The 16,380-nt window shown below is 37.6% G+C and overlaps 9 protein-coding genes across 9 annotated transcripts; 6 read left to right on the top strand and 3 right to left on the bottom strand.

Annotated features, from left to right (window-relative positions):
• Positions 1-948: 948 nt before the first annotated feature.
• Positions 949-2,834, top strand: RHIMIDRAFT_217899 (acyl-CoA dehydrogenase NM domain-like protein). The gene is made up of 6 exons (XM_023607339.1): positions 949-1,046; positions 1,096-1,713; positions 1,763-1,859; positions 1,918-2,011; positions 2,065-2,146; positions 2,200-2,834. The coding sequence occupies exons 1-6, from the start codon at positions 1,014-1,016 to the stop codon at positions 2,509-2,511; spliced, it is 1,236 nt and encodes a 411-aa protein (XP_023464135.1). The 5' UTR covers positions 949-1,013; the 3' UTR covers positions 2,512-2,834.
• A 742-nt stretch (positions 2,835-3,576) lies between these two features.
• On the top strand, positions 3,577-5,434 carry RHIMIDRAFT_239903 (amino acid transporter; the record flags this gene model as incomplete). The annotated part of the gene is made up of 6 exons (XM_023609265.1): positions 3,577-3,675; positions 3,740-4,043; positions 4,107-4,167; positions 4,222-4,343; positions 4,399-4,481; positions 4,541-5,434. The coding sequence occupies 6 exons, from the start codon at positions 3,577-3,579 to the stop codon at positions 5,432-5,434; spliced, it is 1,563 nt and encodes a 520-aa protein (XP_023464134.1).
• A 416-nt stretch (positions 5,435-5,850) lies between these two features.
• On the top strand, positions 5,851-7,153 carry RHIMIDRAFT_205497 (uncharacterized protein; the record flags this gene model as incomplete). The annotated part of the gene is made up of 7 exons (XM_023606829.1): positions 5,851-5,975; positions 6,030-6,069; positions 6,123-6,366; positions 6,435-6,626; positions 6,683-6,809; positions 6,867-6,973; positions 7,029-7,153. 7 exons carry the CDS (start codon positions 5,851-5,853, stop codon positions 7,151-7,153), a joined length of 960 nt encoding a protein of 319 aa, XP_023464133.1.
• A 60-nt stretch (positions 7,154-7,213) lies between these two features.
• Positions 7,214-7,706, bottom strand: RHIMIDRAFT_239901 (uncharacterized protein; the record flags this gene model as incomplete). The annotated part of the gene is made up of 3 exons (XM_023609264.1): positions 7,214-7,376; positions 7,434-7,624; positions 7,689-7,706. The coding sequence occupies 3 exons, from the start codon at positions 7,704-7,706 to the stop codon at positions 7,214-7,216; spliced, it is 372 nt and encodes a 123-aa protein (XP_023464132.1).
• Positions 7,707-7,728: 22 nt separating this feature from the next.
• RHIMIDRAFT_309081 (TIP49-domain-containing protein) lies at positions 7,729-9,707 on the bottom strand. The gene is made up of 4 exons (XM_023614587.1): positions 9,292-9,707; positions 8,777-9,238; positions 8,117-8,724; positions 7,729-8,065 (listed from the first exon to the last, which is right to left on the bottom strand). The coding sequence occupies exons 1-4, from the start codon at positions 9,451-9,453 to the stop codon at positions 7,903-7,905; spliced, it is 1,395 nt and encodes a 464-aa protein (XP_023464131.1). The 5' UTR covers positions 9,454-9,707; the 3' UTR covers positions 7,729-7,902.
• RHIMIDRAFT_239899 (uncharacterized protein) lies at positions 9,696-10,820 on the top strand (the record flags this gene model as incomplete). Its single annotated transcript, XM_023609263.1, has 2 exons — positions 9,696-10,309; positions 10,364-10,820. 2 exons carry the CDS (start codon positions 9,696-9,698, stop codon positions 10,818-10,820), a joined length of 1,071 nt encoding a protein of 356 aa, XP_023464130.1.
• RHIMIDRAFT_38791 (signal peptidase 22 kDa subunit) lies at positions 10,769-11,700 on the bottom strand. The gene is made up of 6 exons (XM_023615185.1): positions 11,654-11,700; positions 11,479-11,603; positions 11,343-11,425; positions 11,217-11,293; positions 11,054-11,169; positions 10,769-11,005 (listed from the first exon to the last, which is right to left on the bottom strand). Exons 1-6 carry the CDS (start codon positions 11,678-11,680, stop codon positions 10,888-10,890), a joined length of 546 nt encoding a protein of 181 aa, XP_023464129.1. The 5' UTR covers positions 11,681-11,700; the 3' UTR covers positions 10,769-10,887.
• A 560-nt stretch (positions 11,701-12,260) lies between these two features.
• Positions 12,261-14,062, top strand: RHIMIDRAFT_229161 (Pkinase-domain-containing protein). Its single transcript, XM_023607636.1, has 2 exons — positions 12,261-12,485; positions 12,538-14,062. Exons 1-2 carry the CDS (start codon positions 12,360-12,362, stop codon positions 13,969-13,971), a joined length of 1,560 nt encoding a protein of 519 aa, XP_023464128.1. The 5' UTR covers positions 12,261-12,359; the 3' UTR covers positions 13,972-14,062.
• Positions 14,063-14,127: 65 nt separating this feature from the next.
• On the top strand, positions 14,128-15,212 carry RHIMIDRAFT_229159 (uncharacterized protein). The gene is made up of 2 exons (XM_023607635.1): positions 14,128-14,573; positions 14,627-15,212. The coding sequence occupies exons 1-2, from the start codon at positions 14,169-14,171 to the stop codon at positions 15,053-15,055; spliced, it is 834 nt and encodes a 277-aa protein (XP_023464127.1). The 5' UTR covers positions 14,128-14,168; the 3' UTR covers positions 15,056-15,212.
• The last annotated feature ends 1,168 nt before the right edge of the window (positions 15,213-16,380 follow it).

Below are 16,380 nucleotides of genomic sequence, written 5' to 3'. Positions count from 1 at the left end.
TTATTGACGTTAATTTTATAAAATATTGTCGTAAAATAAAAAAAATTATATACGTAAAAAGACGACAAAGAAAAATACGTTTGAATAAAACGACATCATGTCAAAAGAGAGAGAGAGATAATGAGTATATGTAGAAAAAGAGAGAAAGAGTATGTTAGTATTAAAGCACATATCCTAATATTAGTTTTACTTACCACCAAGGTGCATTCTGGGGAGGGTAGCGATAACTACCCAGGATTGTTTAAACAAAAAAAAAAGGAACGGAGGACTGAGAGAATCCAGAGCGTCAAAAGAGACTATTGGGGAACGTTCCAGGTACACGCTAGAGAGCAAAGAGGGCGGGACAAGCGATTTTGTTCTCACCATTGGGTGCATTTATTTTCGATCACAGGCGAATTTACTTTCCGGAAAGAGTGTATATCAAATCACTCTTCCAGAAGAAGGCCTTTATATTTCTAATTTTTAAGGCGTTTTCAGTTGGTTGAAAACCAAAGCATGATCCTGAACGTGGTTTCAGCAGTAGAAGCGTTTGGCTTTGTAAAGGTATGGCAGTTAACATCCATGCTAAATAATGCAATTTTTACTGACAGTATTCATCATACATATTACAGGATGAGCTACAGCTCTTTAAAGATAAGTATGAATGTAGAAGCAAGAAAGAAAAGAAAAAGTTAAAGAAGCTTATTAAGCCATCTTTCATTACAGAGCTCAATAAAAGGATGATAGTTTTTAGGATTGGATTCTCGCAACATTATACCTGTTGAAGACCGAACTAGTGTCTATCAGAAGCTTGCGTTTTATTGTAAATCTAAATTACTGAGAAATTAATTTGTCGAAAAAATATGAAGGGACCACAATAAAAGTGGGGCATCCCAAGTAAGGCATTTGATTCGTGGGAAAATAATCATACTAAAAGACATGTTCCCTCCTCCTTTTTCTCACGCGCCTCCTTTTTTCCCTTCTTGCTCCCTTTTTTATTTCTCTTTACTTTTTTTTTATATCTACTTTATAGAATGCTGTCTCGCTTTGTCAAAACGACTGTACAGGTAACTCTTTAAAGGAGGGGAAATCGTGGCTGTTTATTTACTTTAATAGAAATCATTGCCTAAATCATTCATTCCCCGTCATTTCTCTACGGCTTACAATGCTGCTGTCGCTGGTCTATCACCTCAACAAGAAGAACTTCGATCTGCTGTTCATGATTGGGTCAATGTAGAACTTGCACCTCGTGCGACAGAGATTGACAAGGCCAACGAGTTTCCTATGGATATGTGGCGTAAATTCGGTGATATGGGTTTACTGGGTGTCACTGCACCTCAAGAATATGGCGGCTTAGGATTAGGTTATTTGGAGCATACAATGGTCATGGAAGAAATCTCGAGAGCAAGCGGTTCAGTCGCTTTGAGCTATGGTGCTCATTCTAACCTCTGTGTCAACCAGATTGTCAGAAACGGTAATGAGACACAAAAGGCTAAATATTTGCCCAAACTTATCTCGGGTGAACATGTTGGTGCCTTGGCTATGTCCGAACCAGGTTCAGGTTCAGACGTAGTCAGTATGAAGTTACGTGCTGAGAAGAAGGGAGATCACTATGTTTTGAATGGTGATAAGTTTTGGATCACGAATGGTCCTGATGCTGATGTCTTGGTTGTCTATGCAAAGACAAAGCCAGAGGCTGGCCCAAAGGGTATTACTGCCTTCTTGATCGAAAAGGTATGAGTGATGCGGAGGAAAAAAGAGAATGAAACTTATCGTCTTGTAGGGATTTGAAGGATTCTCAACTGGTCCCAAATTTGATAAACTTGGTATGCGTGGATCAAACACTTGTCAATTGTTTTTTGACAACTGCAAAGTACCAGGTAAGAGAAATAAAAAAAGAGTTTAAATGTAGAAAAGAGTATAACATCAATTATCTAGTCGAAAATGTTTTGGGAGAAGAGAATAAGGGTGTTTATGTGTTGATGAGTGGTTTAGATCTTGAACGTCTTGTTCTCTCTGGTGGACCATTGGGGTAAGTGTACATACACATAACATAAGGTCAGCCTTATAACTATATCTCAATAGTTTGATGCAAGCTGCTCTTGATACTGTTATTCCTTATGTTCATGAGCGTAAGCAGTTTGGCCAGTCTATTGGTGAATTCCAAGTAAGTAAAGATAGTAAGCGACCACACAAGAGGAAAATAACATGTAATGTTAGCTCATCCAAGGCAAGTTGGCTGACATGTACACTAAATTAATGGCTTCAAGAGCTTATGTATACGCTGTTGGCCGAGCATGTGATCAAGGCAACATCAGCAACAAGGACTGCGCAGGCGCCATTTTATATACAGCTGAAAGAGCCACTGAGGTCGCATTAGATGCTATTCAATGTCTCGGAGGCAATGGTTATACCAATGAATACCCCACGGGTAGAATCTTGCGAGATGCTAAATTATATGAAATTGGTGCAGGAACAAGTGAAATTAGAAGAATGCTTATTGGTAGAGAATTTAACAAATTGTTTAAATAAATAAATCCACATAAAAGTGGGGTCTTGTATAGTCAACATCCACACACAGAGTCCAGTGCTTATTTTTTCAGTAATGAAGCATAGTTCAAATAATACGGATGCAAGGAAATGGTACTGATTAGTTTTATCCTTAAACATCCTACAAAGAGCATACGTTATCTTATCTTTACAATTGAAGGATGATTTTATACTGATAAAGAAAGAAAGATGAAAGCATGATCTATTATCCTATCAATATTCTATAGCGTAGTCACAGTAATGAACTGAGTGACTTGAGCAAAGTATCAGCAATAGCAACAGACGCCAGCTTATTTCTGACTAGGCCAATCTTTTTTTTTTTTTAACTTTCCGTATATCTGTTATCAAACTTGTAGAACAAGAGATACGACTGTAGCACACAAACACACATTGATCTGAACAGTAAGAGGATATGAATTAAACTGTGTGGACCTGTATGATTTCATGACTTTTCTTTATTATGCAAAAAAAAAGGGTATCACGATCTTTTAGTCCCTTTAGTTTTTGCCTGAGAAAAAAAAATATATATATAATGATATATACCTTCATTCTCGTCTCCTTGTTACATTATTTTAATAAAAGTGTATATAGTCGACTAGTTTATCCTTTCTTTCTTTTAATAAACCCATCGTTTTGATAACACTACCACTATTACAAGAAAGAAGACTCAAGATAATAGTATCTATAAAAGGTATATTTCAATTCAAGATATGCACATGACCTACTTCTCATCAAAAATGTGCGCCCTTCAAAAAATATACAAATTTATATAAAAGGGGTCATGGTAAATGCTGCACATTAGCCAATGAGACACCAGTGATGACAAATGGACTCCAATACATTTTATGAAAAGAGAGACACTATGATCATTTAGTTATCCGGTAATTTGGTTCGTGAGATAAGATAGAAACTCATAAAGACACTTGTTCACAAAGCATATAAATTTTGTCAAACGAAAAAAAAAAAAAGAATGTATAAAAGTAAACAAGCATCCTTCCTTTTTCTCTCTCTTTCTCTTTATTTATTTTTATTACCTTTTTATTGATTATGTCCGATACAGAAAAAACTAGTATTAAAGAAATCGAGCATGGCCAACCGCCATTAAATGCCGATGAGGCACTTTTACAATCACTTGGCTATAAACAAGTAAACACTTTAATCAATTCTTCATGTTGCTCTGATTTTAATACAAGCATGTGTGTATATATAGGATCTAAGTCGATCCATCTCAGCATTTTCTAATTTTGCTATTGCATTTTCATGCTGCTCTGTTCTATCTGGTCTAACGCCTATGTGGGGTGATGCCATGAGTGACGCTGGATCATTAGGCGTTATTTGGGGTTGGGTTATCACAGGTACATTTACACTTATTGTGGCCTTATCCCTTGCAGAGATCTGCAGTGCTTATCCAACCACTGGAGGTTTGTATTTCTGGGTGTCGCGTTTGGCCACATCAAAGTGGGTGCCTTTGGCTTGCTGGGTTACAGGCTGGTGTAACTGGATTGGTTTATGCTGTGAGTAGCACTTTTTTTTATGCACGGGACACACTGAAAATAACATTTGCCTTTTTTTTATAGTCGGTATCACCTCTGTTGATCTTGGACTATCTCAATTCATCGCTGGTGTGGTTTCTGTGTGGTAAGCTAAATACAAAAAAGGAATAAAGTTATATATATATTAAGGCCATTTCAGGAATCCTGATGTCAATTTATCTGTCTATGCTCAATATGGCATCTACGTTGGTATTCTTATTGTTCATGGTATACTCAACTCAGTAGCTGTGAGCTGGAACGGTGTGATGAATCAAGCAGCATGTAATTTATCTCACTTGATGTCTATTGTGTGTGATGCTTACTTTACTTGTATTAGTTTATGCCAACATGTTGGGTATTGCCTTTATTGTTATTGTTGGTCTTGCCATCACAAAACCATTGGCTACTGGTGAATTTGTGGTAAGTTTTTGATTAGAGAACATCATGGCATCTCCTTACCCTTTTTTTATGACAATCAGTTTACACAATTTTACAACGGATCTGGTTTTAGCAGCAACGGGTTTGCCTTCTTGCTTGTCATCCTGCAATCTCAATATACACTTTCAGGCTACGACAGTGCTGCCCACATGAGTGAAGAAACAAAAAATTCACAAAGTGGCTCTCCCTTTGGTATCCTTGTCAGTGTAGCTGCCAACGCTGTCTCTGGCCTTGTGTTCTTGATTGCCGTCAGCTTTATGGTGACTGATTACGAACGACAAATCTTGAGCGAAAATGCCATTCAACCACAGATGGTTCAAGTTTTTTATGATGGCGTTGGAGGAGCTTGGACGATGGTCTTTTTAGTCTTTGTCATGCTCAGTATCTTCTTTTGTGGGTCTGCCTTGACCCTTGGTAGTTCCCGTATGGTCTACGCTTTTGCTCGTGATGGAGCAATGCCCTTTTCAAAACATCTGCACTCACTCAACAAGAAGACAAACAGTCCAGTGGTCGCCGTGTGGTTTAATATTCTTGTAGCAGCCATTGTTGGTGTCTTGTACATGATCAACAGTACAGCATACGAGGCCATTGTCTCTGTTAACACCATTGGTTCACAAATGTCTTACCTTGTACCTATCCTCCTGCGCGTCACAGCGTCTCGTACAAAGTTTAAGCCCGGTCCCTTTAGCCTTGGTCGATTCAGTGTGGTGACGGGATGGATTGCCTCTGCCTGGTTGATCTTTACCTGTGCCCTCTTTATCACACCAACTACCGCTCCTGTGACACCTGATACGATGAATTACGCTGTTGTGCCCTTTGCTGCAATCATGATCTTTTCCATGGGCTATTACTTTATCTGGGGTCGAAAGTGGTTTACAGGGCCCGTTCGTATGGTCGATGGAAAAGAGGTCATTCTTGATGATGAAAGTATCTAATGTTTATCTTTTTGTATATATATCCTCGCTTTATTTATAATTATTATTTTAATATTAAAAGCTTTTTTCTTATTTTCTGTATAAAGAGTGTTGATAAGGAAAAGCTTACATGATGATTTGAGACGGTGAGAAGAATATATTGCACAGTGCTTTTTTTTGTTTTGTTTTAAGTGTGGACTTTATTAATGCGTGGTGTAAGTCAAGGGCATTGCTGCATTATTATCAAAAGTCACGCGTTTTGTGGATCAGCCCCATTACAAAAAATATTAATAAAGCATTTGTAATGCGCCTTTAAACTCAGTCGTATTGCGCAGGCGCATAAATACGTGCTTTCCCCAGACTTGATTTCAAAGATGTTTTTATTACTTTCTTCCAAAAAGTTTTTATCTCATAACCGAAGCATAATTACAAGATACATGTCTCAAGGTACCAAATCCTCGATTCTTAACTGGGCTAGCAAAGATGGTGAGTTCAGACGTCAACAGTCTGTCTTTCGCGACTTTATTGAAGATAAGCCTGATGCCAAGTTTGCTCCCGAACCGTAAAGATCACAAAGATATAAAGTGTATAATTCTAAGAATGAAATTTCCCATAGTGATCGTTATCATCTCTACATTTCTTGGGCTTGTCCTTGGGTAAAATATTATTTTATTATCCATGTCTGGACATTATTGACACCCTTTTGTAGGCTCACCGTACGGCTATTGTACGTAACTTGAAAGGACTTGACAAGATAATCGGCCTATCTGCTGTTGATTATCTGATGCTTGATAAAGGGTGGAAGTTTTCTACCGAACAAGAATGTCCTGGTGCTATTCCTGATACTGTCAACAATGCTTCTTATATTCGTGACATCTATTTCAAGGTCAATCCAAACTATGAGGGTCGTTTTACTGTCCCTGTTCTTTGGGACAAGAAGCTCCAGACGATTGGTAAGGCATAACTATGATAACCTATTTATATGTGGGGGAACCGATTTGTAACCAAAGTATATAATTAGTCAACAATGAAAGTTCTGAAATCATTCGTATGTTCAATACAGTATTTAACAAGTTTTTGAGCAAAGAGCAAGCAGAACTCAACTATTATCCCGAGCCCCTTCGAAAAGAGATTGACGAGACAAATGAATGGGTTTATGATACTGTCAATAACGGTGTTTATAAATCTGGTTTTGCAACCACTCAGGAAGCTTGTAAGTTGATTTTTTTAAAAAAAGAGAGAGAATGCAGACTGATATTCAAATAATAGATGAAAACAACGTGTTTCCTTTATTCAAATCTTTGGATAGAATCGAAAAAATGCTTGACGGTCACAAGTATTTAGTACAAGACACGTTTACTGAAGCCGATATTCGATTATTTACTACGATTGTCAGGTATAAAAAATAATAATAAAAAAAGATGTAAGCGTGAACCAACCTTTATAAAAATAGATTTGATCCTGTCTATCATGGTCATTTCAAGTGTAATTTAAAGTCCATTCAACACGACTATCCAAACATCTTGGAATGGACACGTCGCATTTATCAAAAACCAGGAGGTAAGTTGACACATGTTTATATGCAAGTCTAATTAATTATATTTGTGTATTATAGTGAAAGAAACAGTCAACATGGATCACATCAAGAGACACTATTACATGTCCCACAGACAAATTAACCCAACCCAAGTTGTTCCCATTGGTACTGGTCCTGACCTTTCAGTTCCCGTTGAACCTTAAATGCGTGTTTATTATCTTTGTGAAATAAAAAAAAGTGACGTGGGGTATGATTCTTTTTATTTACACGCCATCCATTTGGCCTTCTAATTCGTCCAACTCAGCCCTGGCAGCTAGGTACTTGGCTTCCAAGTCGGCATGCTTCTTATCCCAAACAGAAATCTCTTGTTGAATCTTGACAGCCTTCTTTTCCAATTGTTCAGCACGCAAGTCAGCATCACGGAAACTATAGAGGGTTTATTATTAGCTTCGCCCCCTTTTTTCTCCATTTTAAACAACTTACTCGGCAGTAGCTTGTTTCAAGTTAGCTTCAGCTGTTTCAAGAGCTTCTTCCAACTCCTTAGCACGAGATTGCAAAGTACTCAATTCGTTATCTTTTTGTTCATGCTCAGCTTCCAGCTGCTCAGCCTTGGTCTTTAACTCATCAGCACGGTTAGTGGCATCTTCAACTTCTTTACGAAGAGTAGCGAGTTTCTACAGTACAACTTAGCCCTCCTTCTTCTTCTTGTGTTTAAGGGACAACAATTAAAGAACTTACCTCCTTGAATTTCTCCATGATGAATGACTAAAGTTTTAATAAAGAAAAAAGAAAAAAAAAAGAAAACGTTTTCGAAACAAAAATATTTATATGTTCAAATCGGGTTTATAAATAAAAATGTGATCATTGCCTTTTACGTGTATCGCACACACACACCACAAGAAGTACAATCGTCCCTCTTTCTCTCTCTCTATTTCACTCTCCTTTATTTAATTTAAGAGACAAGGAAACTAGATTCATGTTCCATCAAAAGTTGAGCTGATTTCTTTGAATCAAGGAAGAGGTCATCTACTTCCTTGACATCGTCTAAACTGATGGATGAGTGGCCATTAATCTCTGAAAGAACATTAGCTGGTGTTAATAATTGAACAGCGTATCTATAAATATCATTAGTATAGATTATATATGTATATTCAGTGTGTATATACCTTAAAGAGCTATTGATGCCTGCATTAGCAATATATTCAATTGCATCTTCATCAACCGTCAATCCTTCTGTCTTGGCGCGGATGGAAATGATCACCTTAATTTCATCAATCGAATAAGGTAATGTACGAATGATCAAGAGTCGATCCAAGAGGTCAACAGGGATTCCATGAGGAGAGACGATATCATCTGTACCTCGAATAGTACAATTACCTCGGTTCGTAGCAAAGATGACAATAGGTGAGAGTGGTGATTCGAGAGCACGGTTGAGATATGTAAAGCATTCAATGTCCAACATGTGTACTTCATCAATAAAAAGTACACCAGGCACAAGTTCGGCAATACCTTGTTCGATATATTTATTCACCACCTTGTTAATCTCCTGTCTTAGCTTATCTGTAATTTCTGTCTTTTTTGGTTTTAACAATTGACCCATCATAGACATGATGTCTTGACCACCTTCAGGTCTAGCATTGGCAACATCCAAATCATGAAGAGTGACGTCCTGAATGACTTCCTTCTTTTTATGAACTTCACCCTTTGGTAAAGGAACATATTCTTCAGCTTCCAAATCAAATTCTGTAGCATAAGCATCAGATCGACCCACTCTCTGTAAGAACACAATAAGCTTCAACTTATCATAAACATTATGTCTTTTTTACCTTGCAAGCACCTGTGTTGGCTTCAATATAAATCACATCACCTACTGTCACTTTCTCTTTCTGAATGGATTCATAAATACTAGGATCTAACTTGAGTTGCTTGACACCCTTGACCGTTTTCAAACCAATGATGACATGTGAGATCGTTTTGCCGTATCCACCTAAAGGATTCTCTGTCTCTTCAGGTGTCAACTCTGTCACTTCACCTTCATACACTTCCTTGGTTTCCTTGATGCGTAAACCAATGGCTCTTCTGAAATTCTCCATCAATACCTCTGTCTTTTTAATTTCGCTCGAATACACTTCTGATCCTACAATCGGGCGGAATGGCACCTTGGGGCCTAACTCTTGTGCGATAGCTAAAGCAATAGCTGTTTTACCCGTACCAGGAGCACCGGCAAATAGTAAAGCGCGACCAGCCATACTTTTGCTTTTGATCATGTCTACGACAATTCCACTTGCCTATGTATATTACGATTATTAATCATTACGCGTATCACTTGTTCATTACTTGCCTCTCGCGCATTCTCTTGACCAACAAATCCAGCTTGAATAGGTTCTGCTGTACCATCAGGTCTAAGACCGAGCCCTTTGATATGTGAGTGTGTTGCCACACGTTTTTCATGTGGCGCGGTTTTGACCTGCTCAATCTTCATCTTTTCATTTGAGGTAGACATGACGTGATATTTAGAGTTTGAAAACGTAAGTGTTTATGGATTAGAGTGAAAGGGAATGGAAAAAAAATTTTGGTTAAAGCAAAAAAGTGACTTGAAGTTACTATAATTGGAAAATCATAGACGACATCAACCGAGTAAGCGCATCATCACTGTGATATCATAGTTAATGCAAAGATGAATTGATTATGGATATATAAAGGACAGAATCCATTCATACTTTCTTTTTAATTCAAATTGTTACCATGGAAACTTACAACAGACCCTTAACTCCTCCTGACAACGATCGTCTCAAAGACTCTACATTGCCCGAAGTTGCTTCTCTTCAAAAGAAACAAGACCAAGTCTTTCCTCCCGTTACAGGCGCTACTGCTGATATAACCTCTACTCAACCTATCACTAAAAATAACGCTACTACCACAAACCATTCTACTTCAAACCCCTTTGCTTCAGATACTGCTGATGCTCGTCGTACCTCCCAACCTCCTCCTGGTTACCAACATGGTGTTGCCTTCCCATTTGAGAAGGGCACGTCTTCCTCTCCTGTGACCAGTACAGCTACATCTGCAGCCAGTCCTACCAACAACACTGCAAAGTACGGTAGCTCACAACGTAATGATACGACCCATCGTATCGAAACCGAGGCCTTGAACATTCTCCAATGGAAAAATCCTCTCCGCTCGGGTGCCATCATGGCCATGATTGTAGGCTCAATCATCCTTAGTCGTTGGTACTCTTTGCTCCAGTTAGGTTCTATGGCTCTGACTTTGGCCATTGGCATCAATCTGATTTATGTTCACTTTATGCTTCAAAGTCAAAAGGTGCTCACAAGCACTGACAATGTATCACACCCCTACAGGTAAGGGAGTTGCATGAAATTTTTAAAACTATCATGCTGATTTTTTTTTCACAGAGACGTCATTGATAATGAAAGATCGACAGCCATCGATCGCCAAAGCGTTCGTCGCTACACCAACATGTTTATCGAAGTGGCTGAGACGGTCATTCGTGCCTTGACTCGTATTGTCTTTATTGATGACACCAAGACAAGCATCAAGTGGCTTGCCATCTCTTTTACTATCTGGAAGATCTCTGCTCATATGTCTACTGTCAACATCATCCTCTTGGTCACACTCTCTGCCTTCACTTTCCCTCGCTTGTACATCACAAACAAGGACGTGGTTGACTCTCATCTTCATAAGGGTCAGACCTTGATTCAGAACAGTATCACCAAGGCGCAAGAAGTTGCCAAGGATGGTATTAATGATACTTATGCAAAGGCTAGAGCTTTAGCTGCAAAGGCTGGAACAACAGGTACTGATGCTAAGAATACCTTAAATAACTCTTCTGTTACTGTTAAACAAGACTAAAAAAAAAACTGTGTATTCATTTAAATTTGTTGTATGTAAATAAAATCTTTATGAACTTTTTTTCTTTTTATACTTCAGAAAAGGCGGGTATGATCAAATGTGCATCAGTCAGGAGTTGACCTGATTGTAAAAGACCGACATGAGGTGTGATATCCCAGGCAATGGAAAGATTGGCCCGTTCATAACTAGCAAGTATCAATAATCTTCATCTTATTATTATTTTACAAACTTACTTCCACTTTTGAGAAATGTCAACCATAGCATACTTGTTACCAACGTTCTTTAGCTTTAAATTCGCCTTTTCCTTTTGAGTGATGATTCGATCCCAAAGCACAACTGAGTTACGTTTCTGGATGATATCATCAGTATATATGGTTTATATAATTGAATCCTTACATATTTGTCTGTTTCATAATCAGCTACAACAGTGACGAATATCTGCTTTGTGTTCCAATTGAATAATTCACTAAAGTCTAGACTATGCGTGTTAACGATCATCTTTAAACTGTGTATAGCTTGTACCAGCATCAATATCAAATGAAAGTCTTGCAAATTCACTCTTTTTTCTATAATCTTGATTTTCTGGACCAAAACGACGTGCGACACTGTTATGAATGTTATTAAAAGTGGTATGATATATGAGTATAAAAACACGTACACTTTAATGTTGCTGGCATCTACTTTAAGTGCGCCTTGGATAGGTGGATAGCCTTGAATGTAAGAGATGAGGGCAACTATGCCAAGAACTGCAGATAGAACACTAACAGCAAAAGAAAAAAGGTTCTACTTTTATTTAACAACGTGGAGGAGGATGAGATTAACATTTTATTTACATTGAATCGTTGTTGCAGATTATACATGACGTGTCAAGAGACAAGAGGGGAAGGAATAGAGACAGACAGATAGAGAGACTGGCAAATTGTATTTAGTCGGAGCTTTATTATTTCTGGATAAAACACAATGACTGTTACAGAATGAATAGTCAAGAAGGAGCATAGGATATGTTTAGGAAAATGTATAGAATATAGGATGGAGAGACTCTTTGTAGAAAGTAATTATTCATTATCTAGCATAAAATATAGCATGTCTTTTTATGCGTGTGTGTAGCCAATAGAGACGAAATATAAAAGGAACAAATTAACAAACTATAAAGAACACCAAGTGCATGAATGCCTCATTTGCTGTAATTCCTTATTTGACTTGCAATACGCCAATGACGTAAATAAAACACATTAACACGGCAGAATCCATAATCGAGATATATACCAAGTAGTTTCTATATCATGTTCTCAAATACGCATAGCATTTGATTTTTATTATACGCTAAAGAAACATTGAACTCTCTTATCCAGTAGTAACATCAATAACACGAATCTATTTATGAAGAGAGAAGCAAGTGTATGAATTATTCAAGTACATAGTTAAACAGAGACAAAACCGGAAAATTTAGTATATAGAGTCCAGTCTTTGTTGGATCAAAAATAAATCCAACTATTGTTTCTCTTTTTTCTCCATTTTACTACCTATTTTTTACTCTTAATGCCTAGTCGTTCAAATTCAATTCTTCATATTGGGAATTTTGGAGACTACCATCTGCTCCAAGACCTCGGTCAAGGTGCTTGTGGTAAGGTAAAGTTGGCGATGAATAACGAAACTGGCGAAACGGTAAGGATCGAAAATTGTTAAAAAAAAGGACATTTAATTTATTATTCCGAAGCTTGCTATCAAAATCATCAAACGTCCTGAAATTGACGAGGAACAACGTTCGATCAATGGAAAGGTTTATTCTGAAAAGAAATTCCTTGAAGAAAAACTCAATTGGGAAGGTCGTGAGAAGAGAGCAGTCCGAGAGACGTCGATCATGAAACTCTTACGCCATCCATATGTTGTGAAATACTACGATATGGTTACTACTGATTCCTATCACTACATCATGATGGAGTACGCCGAAGGAGGACAGTTACTGCATCATATTGCTGCTGACGGAATGATGTGTGAGCCTGAGGCTCGTCATTATACTCGTCAGATCATCAGTGCGCTTGACTACATGCATCGTAACTCGATCGTTCACAGGGATCTCAAGGTTGAAAATATCATGCTGGACAGAACTGGACGAAGTATCAAGGTCGGCGATTTTGGTCTGTCTAACACGCACTTTCCCGAGAAAAGACTGACGACGTTCTGTGGATCTCTTTACTTTGCTGCCCCGGAGGTGCTGAATGGAGATCCCTACCAGGGTCCTGAGCTGGATGTCTGGAGTCTAGGCGTCGTCATTTATGTCATGGTTACTGGTCATATGCCATTTGATGATGTTAGTGTGCCATTGATTCAAGACAAGATAAAAAATGCCATCGTGTCCTATCCAGAACACATAAGCGAGTGCTTACAAGACTTGCTTTCTAAAATCTTTGTTGTTGATCAAAAGAGACGAATCAAGCTGGCTGACATAATGAAACACGACTGGATCGAAAAACATTATGCTCAAGGTATCAAGAATTATGTACCTATTCGCATACCTCTGCACATCCCATTAGCTTCCCCCATTCTGAATGAGATGTCAGAATACTTCAATTTTGGTACTCCAGAGGAAATCAGGACCAAGATGGAAACGATCATCGAATCGCCTCTTTACAAGTTTGCTTCTGACCACTGCTGCTGTGTTGAATTGTGTAGGCTCAATAAAATCAATGAAGATCAACTTGCATTTATCAAGAGATGGGGTTTCTATAATGATCCACAATCAGTCCCTGCTGCCTTTCACCCTTTGCTCTCTGTTTACTATTTGATCAGGGAACGCCTCAAGAATCAGGTCGTACCGTTCGTACCAGACTCACCTAGATCGGTTCATTTGTCCTCTGTTTGTAACTCACCTGTTGATGGAGACACTCCTTCTGATCAAAGATGCTCTTGGTTAAAGTTATCTACAGAAGAAATGAATATCGAAAAGGAATATTCAAAGCCTACTGAATCTCGACTCATTTCAGCTTCTTCAAGTGAAACGTATGCGACTGCACAGGGTTTATCAAGAGAGCATGATCAAGTGGCTCAGAGTCATATTCACGAAGAGGATCATCATCATGGAATCAAGCATATCGTTGCCTCATTGAATGCTATATTCTCAAAGATATCTTGCCAACCTCCTCCTCCTTAGATAATTTACCAAACAACAAACAAACAAAAAAGCAAGTTTTTCTTTTCAATTTAATGAATTTATAATAAAGCAGAAAAGATGTTGCGAAAATGCATATAAATTAACTTGTCCATAAAAGATGTCATAAAGACATGCTGTGTTTCAATATTTGTCTCTCTTTCTCTTTGCATACAGAAAAGAAAAAAAAAAAAAATTATATGATAACCCAACATAATACAGACTTTCTGTCACGAAAAGAACAAGTCATTGCTTCACTTGTTGAACATTTGGATCCAGAAAGAAGAGACAAATCACCCAAGGGATTCATTGATGCTCCCATTCTAGATCTGATGCATGTCATCAACAAACACCCTGATTACTATACTACCAGTAGCTGTTCCGGACGAGTAGCCATTTACTGTCCAGCTCTAGAAAACGATAAAGTAGCCACGAAGGGTGGTATCTGGTTATACGTCAGTCATGACCCAATTCCTGTTCCGGAAAAAGAAAAAGACAGCTGGATCCTTCAGTTACTCTTTGGCAATCGAAACATTGTATTTGATTATGAACGGCCGGCTGATTTAGTCCATAAGCAACTGATCTATTTCAAGTTTGAACCGTTGGTAAAAACAAACAATAAGAAAGAAAAGAGGTGTTATTAACAATACAAAAAAAGATTTTACATATTGAAGCTTCTAGCTATGAATCAGCTATGCACTTGTTGAATATTGCAAATCAAGCAGGATACCAAAACTCAGGCATCACTGTATCACGTCGACATATGCTGGCCATACGCAGCACACTCAAGATAGACACACCCATTGCATATATAGAGAATGATACAGTGTATTGTTTAGTGGATATAGCTTATTTAATGCTCCTTGTCAGCATGTCAAACGAGAAGTTTCAACAAAATATAGAAAGAATGAGTATCTTTGAGGAAAAGTTGAGACGAGAACTAGAAAATAATCAAACACAAGTAAAAGAGGAAACTAAAGAAGAGAGAAGAGAACGAAAGCGCAGAGAAGGGTTGCAGAAGAAGAATCAAGTCGTCAAGGAAAAAGTGGAGCAACAGGATCTAGAGGATATGAGTGGTATTTTTTAGAAAGAGAAGCTCTTTCTCTCTTTATTTATCACCTTGTCATATTAAAAATGTAATTGGTAACTTGATCATATTCTTTAAATAATAAACAATACTTGACGTGGTACTGCATTTCTACTGATATACACGTTAGGTGGTGTATCTTTGTAGTATACTTTCATAATATCAGATCTAATTTCGAAGCATAATGCTCTTTTATGAACAACGCGCATTATATTTGACAATCGATCATTAGAATGTGCCAGTATACATTTTGGATATTATATTGCCTTTTCCTTTTTGGAATATATAGTAATGTTATATTTTGCAATAGCATTGGTTTTTTACCACGTTATCTAATTTTAGCTTGAGCCTAATTTGCTGCATATACATGAGTGTACATTATTTTAAACACGTAATCGCCCTTACTGCCTTGAAAAAGAGAAATACAGCCGATTTCCTTTCCAAAAATGTAGAAACATATCTATGAGTTCTAGTAGCTTTTCATAAACTTGATTCCCTTTTTACATACTCTTTATTACTTCGTCCTATAACGCATTGACCTATCATCTACATCTTGTTATACATAGTGGCATGTTGAATAGCATATGTGCACAGTATAGAGGTGTATTCAATTGAATGACAGTAACAAAAATACCTCTCCCACATTACTTCTACCTACTATATAATTCAGAGGCAAGGAGCAAACAAAAGCTTCTCTCAACCTTTTTTTGTCAACGCCAAATCCTAACCCAGAATCATTCTCTCTTTTTACAGTGATATAAGAAAATTTTGCAGGAATATATTATATAGAAGAACAAGGGAGGCTTATACTTTGTCATCATCAAAGTAAACTTTTGTTGCCGCGACTGGAGCTTTATTTCTATAGCAATGAGATAATTATTCTGCTAATTTGTAGTCATGAGTATAAAATGAAACATCACTTTGGCACCAAATAATAGACCCAGAATTTGTACCCAAGTGCAGTAAGGTTCATATCACAGTTAGAGATTTTCTGGTCGATGACAATTAGATGACAGAGAACCCTTCATGCGTTGGACCCTTTTGTTACCGGATGTCACTGTTACACTCAATAGCATAATAGTGAAATTAGGCTGATCCACTTCGTCTTAACTTTGATACAATCTCTTTTTATTTCGGCTTACCTATATACTACAAGCATGTATGAGTTAGCTTCACCAGTTATTGACATTCGTAGGTGTAAAAGTGGCAAGGAAAGTAAAAAAGAGGAGGGGACGTAACGTTACACTAAACAGAGCTCAACAAAAAAAGCTTCATGTGATTAAACTTTGCCTTTTCTTACTAAAAATAGTATAAAGATGGATATC

This window comes from Rhizopus microsporus, assembly GCF_002708625.1.
Source record: "Rhizopus microsporus ATCC 52813 unplaced genomic scaffold scaffold_14, whole genome shotgun sequence".
Taxonomy (NCBI): Eukaryota; Fungi; Mucoromycota; class Mucoromycetes; order Mucorales; family Rhizopodaceae; genus Rhizopus; species Rhizopus microsporus.
This window is presented reverse-complemented; position numbering and strand designations above follow the sequence as displayed.